This window comes from Ranitomeya imitator, chromosome 10 (assembly GCF_032444005.1).
Source record: "Ranitomeya imitator isolate aRanImi1 chromosome 10, aRanImi1.pri, whole genome shotgun sequence".
Lineage (NCBI taxonomy): Eukaryota > Metazoa > Chordata > Amphibia > Anura > Dendrobatidae > Ranitomeya > Ranitomeya imitator.
In genome coordinates this window covers 141,620,283-141,632,482 of record NC_091291.1, presented here as the reverse complement: position 1 = coordinate 141,632,482, position 12,200 = coordinate 141,620,283, and the positions used below count along the sequence as shown (strand labels likewise).

Below are 12,200 nucleotides of genomic sequence, written 5' to 3'. Positions count from 1 at the left end.
TGGTAATGTGATCATCTGCACAGGTGATGATTCCAACCCCTGTGCAATACTAAGGAAATCCTGAAAACCTGCACTGTTGGCGGCCCTCGAGGCCTGGAGTTGGGGACCACTGATGTGGACTAATCGGATGCAAGTGCAGAAGCGCAGTGTTATCCCTTGCATGTCTAAGGCTATGTGCTCACGTTGCGTTTTTGCCGCGTTTTTCCCCTGCTGAAAGGCTTAAAAAATGCATCCCATTATTTTTAATGGAATTCTGCAATTGTTGTGCCCATGCTGCGTTTTTTTTCCGCAGCGGAAATGCATCATGGAAAAAAACGCAGCATGTTCATTAATTTTGCGGAATCGCCGCTATAGAATTGTATTGGGAAAAATATGTTCAAGTTCCCTAACAAACAGGCAATCCCTGCATGTGTTGCAGCTGTTGAAAACCAAAGAGACATGCAGCCGCTGGGACTCGGAACATATTATCCGAGCATGCCGAAGACACTCAGCATTCGAGCATGCTCAGATAATAATCTTTATTTTTTTTTATATAGCGCTAACATATTCCGCAGCGCTTTACACACATTATCATTGCTGTCCCCATTGGGGCTCACAATCTAAATTCTCTATCAGTATGTCTTTGGAGTGTGGGAGGAAACCGGAGTACCCGGAGGAAACCCACACAAACACGGAGAGAACATACAAACTCTTTGCAGATGTTTGCAGATAACACCTTAACATAACATGTTCGCTCATCACTAATTATTAACAATTTTGATTACTGCTCAGCCACAAAACAATACGTTTGCAAACTTGAGGTCTCTCATATTTTTTTTTTTTTTCTTTGCTGTCAATGCCCTCAAGTCAGTGGATTTCTAACACTTAAACATATTTACTTTGCTATTAGTTTTCACAAGTATGGCTGCCAGGCGTGTGCGCAATAACTGAGGACTGCATCTTCTTACGGTACGCTGTGCCATATGGGGTAACTTGTCCTAATTCAGCCGGCAATCAAAATACACCAAAAAATGCTGCCCACCTGGATGCGCATGTTCAGTAGAAATTTGTTCTTTTTAATGCAGTTGTCAGGAAACGGACTTTCTTGCCTAAATCTTTGCGTCTCATTTTATCTTCTGTTTGACTTAAGTTTGAAACTGCTTGGCAACTTCTTGCGCTTTCTTGCCTTGCATACAAGTGACTTGACTTTCGGCTGAGACCCTCCCTGTTTAGTGATTTCACGCCTTCAGAGCATCGTGTGACTTTTTGACCTGAAATCTTGATTTTCTGGACAAGCCACATTCATGAAATAGATGAAATCTAAAGGACTGGAATCTACAGAGTTATGACGCGAGTATAGAAGATGAAAGTGAGTACAGATGTAGCGCGCATCAGGGAAGACCTGAGCACACCTCCACAGGCGATCTCACAAATCGCTCCAGGTCTGGAGAAAGCAACCGAGGACGTGATGAATTTACCCGACCTGTAGAGGAGTCCGGACCTTCTGTATAGATGGAATTGAATATGATCTGTAACCAAGCGATCTACGTCTGCAGGATTCCGATGAGGACATGAGCGGACTCCTGGCTGTGCCGGCGATCATCGTGAATCTGCGTAACTGGACGCCGCAGTTGCCAGAAAATTATGGGATTCGCTCTGGCATCCTATGTGCCCTACTGGTCGTGTGCTGGACACAAGCGAAGGGACTGGTGGATTACAGAGAGCTTATCTCGCTTATTGCCTCCTTGATAGCATGCGTGGTGATGGTCTGCAGCTTCATAAGCAGCTTCTTCTCTAATTATTTCTCTCTCTTGTTGTTGTGGGTGTTCAGTATTTTTTGCGTTAACAGATTTGTGGAAGCTGAAGAGAGGAAAACTGTAAAAGTAAGTGGAAATGCTGAAGAGTATAATTAATGATCGACATTATGAAAAGGGAAACTGTCATATGAATGGAAGTTGTGTAGAAATACATTTGTGTACATTAGTCATGTAGTGATTGAGTTACATCCTGTATTATACTCCAGAGCTGCACTCACTATTCTGCTGGTGCAATCACTGTGTACATACATTACATTACTGATTCTGAGTTACATCCTGTATTATACCCCAGAGCTGCACTCACTATTCTGCTGGTGCAGTCACTGTGTACATATATTACTGATTCTGATTTACATCCTGTATTATACCCCAGAGCTGCACTCACTATTCTGCTGGTGCAGTCACTGTGTACATATATTACTGATTCTGATTTACATCCTGTATTATACCCCAGAGCTGCACTCACTATTCTGCTGGTGCAGTCACTGTGCACATACATTACTGATCCTGAGTTACATCCTGTATTATACCCCAGAGCTGCTCTCACTATTCTGCTGGTGCAGTCACTGTGTACATACATTACATTACTGATCCTGAGTTACATCCTGTATTATACCCCAGAGCTGCACTCACTATTCTGCTGGTGCAGTCACTGTGTTCATACATTACATTACTGATTCTGAGTTACATCCTGTATTATACTCCAGAGCTGCACTCCATGTTCTGCTTGCTTTACCTGTGTACAAATATCAAAAGCACATCTAAACAGAAGAAAACAGGTGTGGACAACTGCTTGCTACCAGTAGCCATCTCCAAAAATAATCAAATAAAGCAGCACTTTGTAGCACTACAGCATGCAAACATTAAATATATGAAATTTGAAATGCATTGCTGATATTTGTATAATATGTCTTTTTTTTCCTTTTTGCATGCTCAACAGTCTTCATGGGAGACTAGAGGCTGCAGTACTTCAATCGCGTCCGTGTAGCAGAAAGGTTCACTTGCTATGAGCGCCGACCACAGTGTGGCAATCACAATCATAGAGGTCTGCTGCAGACCTCTGGTTGTCATGCTGATCCATCAGTGACCAGCAATCATGTGACGAGGTCAGAGATTGACAGCGGCATTTAGCTAGTTAACAGACTCGGGTGGATTACAATTCCACCTGCGGCTGTTGCGGACACATGTCAGCTGTATAGATCAGCTGTCATGTGCCTGGAATGGTGAGGGCTCAGCGCCAGAGCCTGCACCAAACAGGAAGAGTTACACCCAATGTTGGAAAGGGGTTAATTACAGCAGGATCCTACCTTCTCATATAGGCTTCAGCCCAAAAGCGGATTCACATTAGGCTGGTTCCCAGCAACGAGAATCGCCTTATCGTGGCTGCCGGGTACACATGAATTGGCCAATTTATGCGCTAAGTATTCTCAATTTTCTAGCGCAGTAATGCAATTCACATTTGACACATTTCATGTTTGCATGCTATAGCGATACAGAGTGCAGCTTTGTTTACCTGTATGTCCCGTGGATTGCTGTTACCACAGACTTACCGTTTGTAAATCTCCATTGTCTCTGTATTTCAGGTGGCCGAGAATGCAGTGAAACAAGGTGAAGGCAGCGGAGGGTTGGTGCCCGTCATATTATTCTACAATAGATGGAATTGTCTGCTTTCTTCCAGTTTTGCTCTGACAAAGCTTTGTGTAGTAACAACTTCCTCTGGCAGGTCATCCTTATCTTGATCTGAGTTACTCTGTAGCCCCCCATATCCACAAGGCCGATATCAAGGGATTAAGCTGACAGCTAAATGTGTATGGGGGGCAATGACAGATGTGATATGGAGTCACCATCTCTGATTTGGGCTGCTGATTCTTTCGTTCTCCTGATGTATAAGAGATGAGTGACAACCGAACACAGAGTGCTCTGATGTATGGGGGAGTCAGGCGAGACCATCGGTCAGCTATCTACAGTATATGGGGGCTTCATGGGAATGTGCTGTTATTTACCTGACAGCTATACTCCATAAGCATCCAGATCTAATAATGGCTGAGCCAGGGCTGAGGCTGGATGATTGGATATTCTGGGTGATCAGGCCGTGACAAAGGCACTATACTGCTGATTCCTTGTTCTTTTGGAGGACACCTCAGAGTATATGTGTGCGTGTATATACACTGCTCCAACAAAAATAAAGGGAACACTAAAGTCCCACATCCTAGAGATCCCTGAATGAAATATTCCAGTTGTAAATCTTTATTCATTACATAGTGGAATGTGTTGAGAACAATAAAACGTAAAAATGATCTAAGTAAATCACGACTAATATCCCACGGAGGTCTGGAGTTGGAATGATGCTGAAAATCAAAGTGGAAAATGAAGTTACAGGCTGATCCAACTTCAGTGGAAATGCCTCAAGACAAGGAAATGATGCTCAGTAGTGTGTGTGGCCTCCACGTGCCTGTATGACCTCCCTACAACGCCTGGGCATGCTCCTGATGATGCGGCGGATGGTCTCCTGAGGTATCTCCTCCCAGACCTGGACTAAAGCATCCGCCAACTCCTGGACAGTCTGTGGTGCAACGTGACGTTGGTGGATGGTGCGAGACATGATGTCCCTGATGGGTTCAATCGGATTCAGGTCTGGGGATCGGGCGACCAGTCCATAGCTTCAATGCCTTCATCTTGCAGGAACTGCTGACACACTCCAGCCACATGAGGTCTGGCATTGTCCTGCATTAGGAGGAACCCAGGGCCAACCGCACCAGCATATGGTCTCACAAGGGGTCTGAGGATCTCATCTCGGTACCTAATGGCAGTCAGGCTACCTCTGGCAAGCACATGGAGGGCTGTGCGGCCCTCCAAAGAAATGTCATCCCACACCATTACTGACCCACTGCCAAACCGGTCATGCTGAAGGATGTTGCAGGCAGCCGATCACTCTCCACGGTGTCTCCAGACTCTGTCACATGTGCTCAGTGTGAACCTGCGTTCATCTGTGAAGAGCACAGGGTGCCAGTGGCGAATTTGCTAATCCTGTATTCGTTGGCAAATGCCAAGCGTCCTGCACAGTGTTTGGCTGTGAGCACAACCCCCATCTGTGGACGTTGGGCACTCAGACCATCCTCATGGAGTCGGTTTCTAACAGTTTGTACAGACACATGCACATTTGTGGCCTGCTGGAGGTCATTTTGCAGGGCTCTGGCAGTGCTCCTCCTGTTCCTCCTTGCACAAAAGCTGAGGTAGCGGTCCTGCTGCTGGGTTGTTGCCCTCCTACGGCCCCCTCCACGTCTCCTTGAGTACTGGCCTGTCTCCTGGTAGCACCTCCACTCTCTGAACACTATGCTGACAGACACAACAAACCTTTCCACAACTCGCATTGATGTGCCATCCTGGATGAGCTGCACTACCTGAGCCACTTGTGTGGGTTGTAGAGTCCGTCTCATGCTACCACGAGTGTGAAAGCACAACCAACAATCAAAAGTGACCAATACATCAGCCAGAAAGCATTGGTACTGAGATGTGGTCTGTGGTCCCCACCTGCAGTGTTGCTTCCTAAGTGGACAGTTTGATTTCACAGGAGTTTGATTTATTTGGAGTTATACTCTGTTGTTTAAGTGTCCCCTTTATTTTTTGAGCAGTGTGTGTGTATATATATATATGTGTTTGTATGTGTGTGTGTGTATATATATATATATATATATATATATATAGCCACTGCTTAATTTCTGAGAGTTTAATGTAAAGGCTTCAAGCTGACAGAGGATGGACTGGGACATTACATGTAATTCACTGGGATTACTGCGGAGCCAAAACTTCCTGCACCCTAATTCTTCCTGCTAAATGCGCGTTTCCTTCTGAATATATTTAAGCATTTTATGTGTTCTTTATTATATTTAGTGTTTATGTAGTAGATTAATCAAGATCCGTTAGGATCATGAGCGGAAATTGGGTAGTATTAATCCCCTCAGTACAGTATTGTGGGAGACCTAGCATGGGGTGACGGTGTCCTGTACACCCACACTGCTTCCTCTGCGCGGGTCATAACATGACCTTGGTGTAGGACCTCATTAGCAGAAGGGGCCCAAATCCTCTGTCTACATGGGTCAAGAGAACTAGGATTTGGCTCAATACTGATATTTTGCACCCGTCCTCCACCTAAATGATCGGTTGAGCCAAGTTCAGGAAGCTTTTGTCTCTATATACACTATGTATTGTGTGTGACTGATAATAAGGGTCATCTTCAGGTCCTCCGCTCTGACCAGTCTCGTGAATGCAGAGAAGTTTGTGAAATTATATCAGTCCTGGCTGTGGGAAGAGGAAACTGTGGGAACCGATTCGGAATCGATAGAAGAAAAGATTTGCAAACTGAAGGTAAATAATCGGCTGTGGTGAAGGCCGCAGTTGTGCCGCGTTCACATGTTACTTTTGCAGCATTAGTTTGTTGCATGGGACTGCATCCGACATCTTCATCAAAAGTATCCGCAGCTCCATCCACATTACCTCGATGGGGCAATAACTCTCATCATATCCTCAGGTTTTTTTCTTTCTGTTGTTTGAATCGCTGGGACCGGGCCTACTTCAGGGTTTTTAGCCTATGAACAGAGTTTGTATTTGCTGACTGCAAGCAGAGATCTTGCTTTTGGGATTAGGACAAATTTGGAAAGTTCCTAACCCTTGAAAGGGTTGCCAATGGTGCAGCACACAATATGCACAAACATGTTCATATTTTTACTTTTCTGCTCTGTGGGGGTCTGACAAGTGATGCCCACCACTCATCAACTTTTATATCTGCACTGCACAGCTTATAAGAACTGATTGCGAAGGGTGTCTGACCCCCACCGATACTGAAGACCTAGCCTCGGAATCTTGTGACAGGACATTCCCTTTAATAAACGATGTGCATTCTGCTCCATCATAATTTATATCAAAACTGGAGGATGAAGCCCACTTTTATTAGTTCCCCCAAATGTTTATTATCCTGGACAACAACAGTCGCACTCAAAAAAAGAAGTCTTGAAATTTCTTTTGCCAAACAAACGTGGTTTTTTATTGTGAGCAAACACCAATTTAAGAGATATCACCGCAGTATTACAAAGTATTTCAAAGTTTCAGGGTAACGTTTCGACCCGCCGGGTCTTTCTCAAACCCCACTTTTAACAAGTAGAAACCAAGAAGGGCACAGATCCCTGGAGAGAAGCAGGAGTCCCATTAGGGGCTGGAATATGGTTGTAGCAGGTGTCTGACACCATATTCCAGCCCCTGGAATTATAAATAAGCCCCTGTATCTCCCCACCTCATTGTAGATTGTAAGCTCTTACGGGCAGGGTCGTCATTATTATGCTTTAATTATTGTATTACTTTGAATGTTACTTATGACTTGTATATGACCTGTTGAAATGTAAAGCGCTGCGGAATATGATGGCTCTATATAAACGAAGATTATTATTATTATTTATCTTTCCCCAGATTGCCTGTAAAGAGCTGAGGAAGGTCCAGATCAGCATCGACTCTCTGAAGACCCAGGTTTCATACAACTTCCATCCTCCCATGAATGATTCCAGGAGAGTTCAGGGTCTGATTGACAAGTTTGAGCACACAAAGGCCTACATGGAGCTGCGGTCAGTACCAGTGCCTGAAATAAATGTCACACGTCATTATAGGGGCCGGAGCGCTGTTGTGATGCCGGAGCGCCACATTCACCTTTCCGGTTACAAAACACAACCCCATTATTACATCTGCCATCAGCACCACTAGAGGGAGCTCTCCTTAGAATTACAGCTGCTGGCAGCACCACTAGAGGGAGCTCTGTACGAGCATAATTATAGCTGCCATCAGCACCACTAGAGGGAGCTCTCCTTATAATTACAGCTGCTGGCAGCACCACTAGAGGGAGCTCTCTGCATTATTACAGCTGCTGGCAGCACCACTAGAGGGAGCTCTCCTTATAATTACAGCTGCTGGCAGCACCACTAGAGGGAGCTCTCTGCATTATTACAGCTGCTGGCAGCACCACTAGAGGGAGCTCTCTGCATTATTACAGCTGCTGGCAACACCACTAGAGGGAGCTCTCCTTATAATTACAGCTGCTGGCAGCACCACTAGAGGGAGCTCTCTGCATTATTACAGCTGCTGGCAGCACCACTAGAGGGAGCTCTCTGCATTATTACAGCTGCTGGCAGCACCACTAGAGGGAGTTCTCTGCATTATTACAGCTGCTGGCAGCACCACTAGAGGGAGCTCTCCTTATATTTACAGCTGCTGGCAGCACCACTAGAGGGAGCTCTCCTTATAATTACAGCTGCTGGCAGCACCACTAGAGGGAGCCCTCCGCATTATTACAGCTGCTGGCAGCATCACTAGAGGGAGCTCTCCTTATAATTACAGCTGCTGGCAGCACCACTAGAGGGAGCTCTCTGCATTATTACAGCTGCTGGCAGCACCACTAGAGGGAGCTCTCTGCATTATTACAGCTGCTGGCAGCACCACTAGAGGGAGCTCTCTGCATTATTACAGCTGCTGGCAGCACCACTAGAGGGAGCTCTCCTTATATTTACAGCTGCTGGCAGCACCACTAGAGGGAGCTCTCCTTATAATTACAGCTGCTGGCAGCACCACTAGAGGGAGCTCTCTGCATTATTACAGCTGCTGGCAGCACCACTAGAGGGAGCTCTCCTTATAATTACAGCTGCTGGCAGCACCACTAGAGGGAGCTCTCTGCATTATTACAGCTGCTGGCAGCACCACTAGAGGGAGCTCTCTGCATTATTACAGCTGCTGGCAGCACCACTAGAGGGAGCTCTCCTTATAATTACAGCTGCTGGCAGCACCACTAGAGGGAGCCCTCCGCATTATTGCAGCTGCTGGCAACACCACTAGAGGGAGCTCTCCTTATAATTACAGCTGCTGGCAGCACCACTAGAGGGAGCTCTCTGCATTATTACAGCTGCTGGCAGCACCACTAGAGGGAGCTCTCTGCATTATTACAGCTGCTGGCAACACCACTAGAGGGAGCTCTCCTTATAATTACAGCTGCTGGCAGCACCACTAGAGGGAGCTCTCTGCATTATTACAGCTGCTGGCAACACCACTAGAGGGAGCTCTCCTTATAATTACAGCTGCTGGCAGCACCACTAGAGGGAGCCCTCCGCATTATTACAGCTGCTGGCAGCATCACTAGAGGGAGCTCTCCTTATAATTACAGCTGCTGGCAGCACCACTAGAGGGAGCTCTCTGCATTATTACAGCTGCTGGCAGCACCACTAGAGGGAGCTCTCTGCATTATTACAGCTGCTGGCAGCACCACTAGAGGGAGCTCTCTGCATTATTACAGCTGCTGGCAGCACCACTAGAGGGAGCTCTCCTTATATTTACAGCTGCTGGCAGCACCACTAGAGGGAGCTCTCTGCATTATTACAGCTGCTGGCAGCACCACTAGAGGGAGCTCTCCTTATATTTACAGCTGCTGGCAGCACCACTAGAGGGAGCTCTCCTTATAATTACAGCTGCTGGCAGCATCACTAGAGGGAGCTCTCTGCATTATTACAGCTGCTGGCAACACCACTAGAGGGAGCTCTCTGCATTATTACAGCTGCTGGCAGCACCACTAGAGGGAGCTCTCCTTATAATTACAGCTGCTGGCAGCACCACTAGAGGGAGCTCTCTGCATTATTACAGCTGCTGGCAGCATCACTAGAGGGAGCTCTCTGCATTATTACAGCTGCTGGCAGCACCACTAGAGGGAGCTCTCTGCATTATTACAGCTGCTGGCAGCACCACTAGAGGGAGTTCTCTGCATTATTACAGCTGCTGGCAGCACCACTAGAGGGAGTTCTCTGCATTATTACAGCTGCTGGCAGCACCACTAGAGGGAGCTCTCCTTATAATTACAGCTGCTGGCAGCACCACTAGAGGGAGCTCTCCTTATATTTACAGCTGCTGGCAGCACCACTAGAGGGAGCTCTCCTACAGCTGCTGGCAGCATCACTAGAGGGAGCTCTCCTTATAATTACAGCTGCTGGCGTCAATGTTACACTTTGTATTTTTGCATAACACATTACTACTTGCTTTGCTATTATATGCCTTACAATTTTTTATTGTTTTTCCATATTCTGTTTCCAGGAGGTACTTGCTCACCACGGCTCAGAGGCAGCTATCGTCGTTCACTGAGAAGGGGATGACGCTGAAGGTTTGGCTGTCTGAAGCGCTGGAGTTTCATGAGAATCTCCACAGTGCGGCCTGTCGCAGCCGCGTGGATATCCGGCAGCTTTCCTCATTGCTAATGGTAATATTACAGGCGGTGTTTCATCGGTGCAACGACCCCAATCCTTGCATCGTGTTGAGAATCATATGAGCTTTTCACCATTTCTCAGTTTGTCTACTACTAGGAAAGCAGAGTGACATCTATATTGCCATTATCACTGTACATGACAAGCTATAATGGAAGCCTAGTAGCGGATGATGTTTTCTGTAACATCTTTAAGTTTTGTCTGTTAACAATAATGCACATAAAAGCAAAAAAAAGTCACTTTTATCATGCTGAATGGGCCGGTCTTCTTCTACCTGATATTTGCAGAGCATCAGAAAAGACAGTGAAGTGATCTCCAGGAAGCTGGCGGAATATGTGCAGGAGGCGCAGACCCTGAGGGCATCGCTGCAGGTGAGGTCCGTCATCACGGCACAGGGTGGTCACTGATCAGCCCCCAGACATCGATAACTTCCATCAATAAGACTGAAAAGAGCATCGTTATTGAGGATTACATCGCCCATCAGCTCGCTGCGTCTCTAATACACCCCATTATTTCCAGGAGATCAGTGCATGTTCCGGAATCTTTCACAAAGCCTTGGAAGGAGCAAGAAGTCAGAAGGGAAAAAAAACATGGCATGACATACTGACTGTTTCCATAACAGAGGAGGTGAGTGTCATATCTAATAGAATTTGTATTAGTCTCTGCCTGATGAAGAGACCTGAGTAGTCCTGAAAGCTGCAATTTGTTACCATCTTTTCAGTTCGCCATTAAAAGGTATCAACCACTGAGGACTCTCAATTCTAAATATTTTTCTATCTACTGGCTAACACGGTACCGAGATATATATCTTTCCTGTATCAGTCATATCTGTAATAAGGGGGGAACAAATCCAGAAAAAAAACTGTGAACTAAACTTCATATTTTACCACCACCTTTATTTAACAGACATTCCTCTTGCAATGTAATAACAGGTACAATTTTTCCTGGTAGGCGACACAAGTGGCCCAGCGATTCTCCAGATTAACAAAGCTGAATGCGTGTTACCAGGCTCATCTCAATGGGCTCCTCCAATTCACTGCTCACCGTGTCGGAGACTCCGGATCAGCGGCCGAGTCCTGAGATTTTCTGAATCTTATCCTGAGAGTTGTACATGCCGGGACTAATGCCGCATCCTTCCCCGTGTCTTCTCATCTAACACCTTTGGTGTCTTCCATTCCCTGGTTTATCCTCCTCTGCCGGCCCTTTCCCTGGCTTCCCACTGCCCAGCGCATACGGTCCCTAATATTACCAATGGCCTGCAACACTGTCCGCAACCCGTCCCCTCATACATCTCTGCCCCAATTTCCTCCTACCTCTCTACACTCCTCTTTTGGTCTCCGATCTCCAAGTTTTCTCCGCTACTTCCGCATTCTCTTGAACTTTATTTCCCACCTTTTGAAACTTTCAAAACTAACCTGAAAAAGCCAATAAACTGCAATAACTTCGCGGCCAGTAGCACATGAGCGGCTTCTCTCGGCACCTACTTTCACTGTCTGTTTTGTTTTTTATTTTTTCGTTACAGAAAATCAGGTGCGTTTATAAATTACAGCTGCTGTGCGTTTAAAGCTGCTGTGGAACAACATTTTTTTATGCATTATTTGTTTCTCATAAGTTTCTATGGGGAGCCTGAAAAAAATACATGTTAAAAAACTAAATTAAAAATGTATAGAAAAACATACTGCATCAAGAGGAAAATTATGTATAAAAACACGCAGCAAAAAAAAAGCAATAATCCGAAGAGATTTTGGTGCAGAAAAAAAATGCAGTAATTTCAAATGTGACTGTGGCCTTATTATACTTGCTTTTTGTGTATTACATACTGTATATATGAACAGCATCTGGGAATTAGACACTTTATGAACAATAACAAAATTAAAATATAAAAATTTACTTTCTCTTATGCAATTGTGGGTCATAATGAGTTATTTAGCTTTTAACTTGATCACTGCAGTCATCCATGCCGCACTCCTCAGTGTGGACACCAGGTGGCAGCAGAGTCCTCTATATCCATGCCGCACTCCTCAGTGTGGACACAAAGTGACAGCAGAGTCCTCTATATCCATGCTGCACTCCTCAGTGTGGACACCAGGTGGCAGCAGAGTCCTCTACATCCATACCGCACTCC

The 12,200-nt window shown here is 45.7% G+C and overlaps 1 protein-coding gene across 1 annotated transcript; it reads left to right on the top strand.

The window, feature by feature from the left end:
- Positions 1 to 1,387: 1,387 nt before the first annotated feature.
- Positions 1,388 to 11,978, top strand: LOC138651379 (desmoplakin-A-like). The gene is made up of 8 exons (XM_069741528.1): positions 1,388 to 1,862; positions 3,380 to 3,420; positions 6,035 to 6,161; positions 7,257 to 7,408; positions 9,909 to 10,071; positions 10,363 to 10,446; positions 10,595 to 10,702; positions 11,027 to 11,978. The coding sequence occupies exons 1-8, from the start codon at positions 1,551 to 1,553 to the stop codon at positions 11,153 to 11,155; spliced, it is 1,116 nt and encodes a 371-aa protein (XP_069597629.1). The 5' UTR covers positions 1,388 to 1,550; the 3' UTR covers positions 11,156 to 11,978.
- Positions 11,979 to 12,200: the final 222 nt, after the last annotated feature.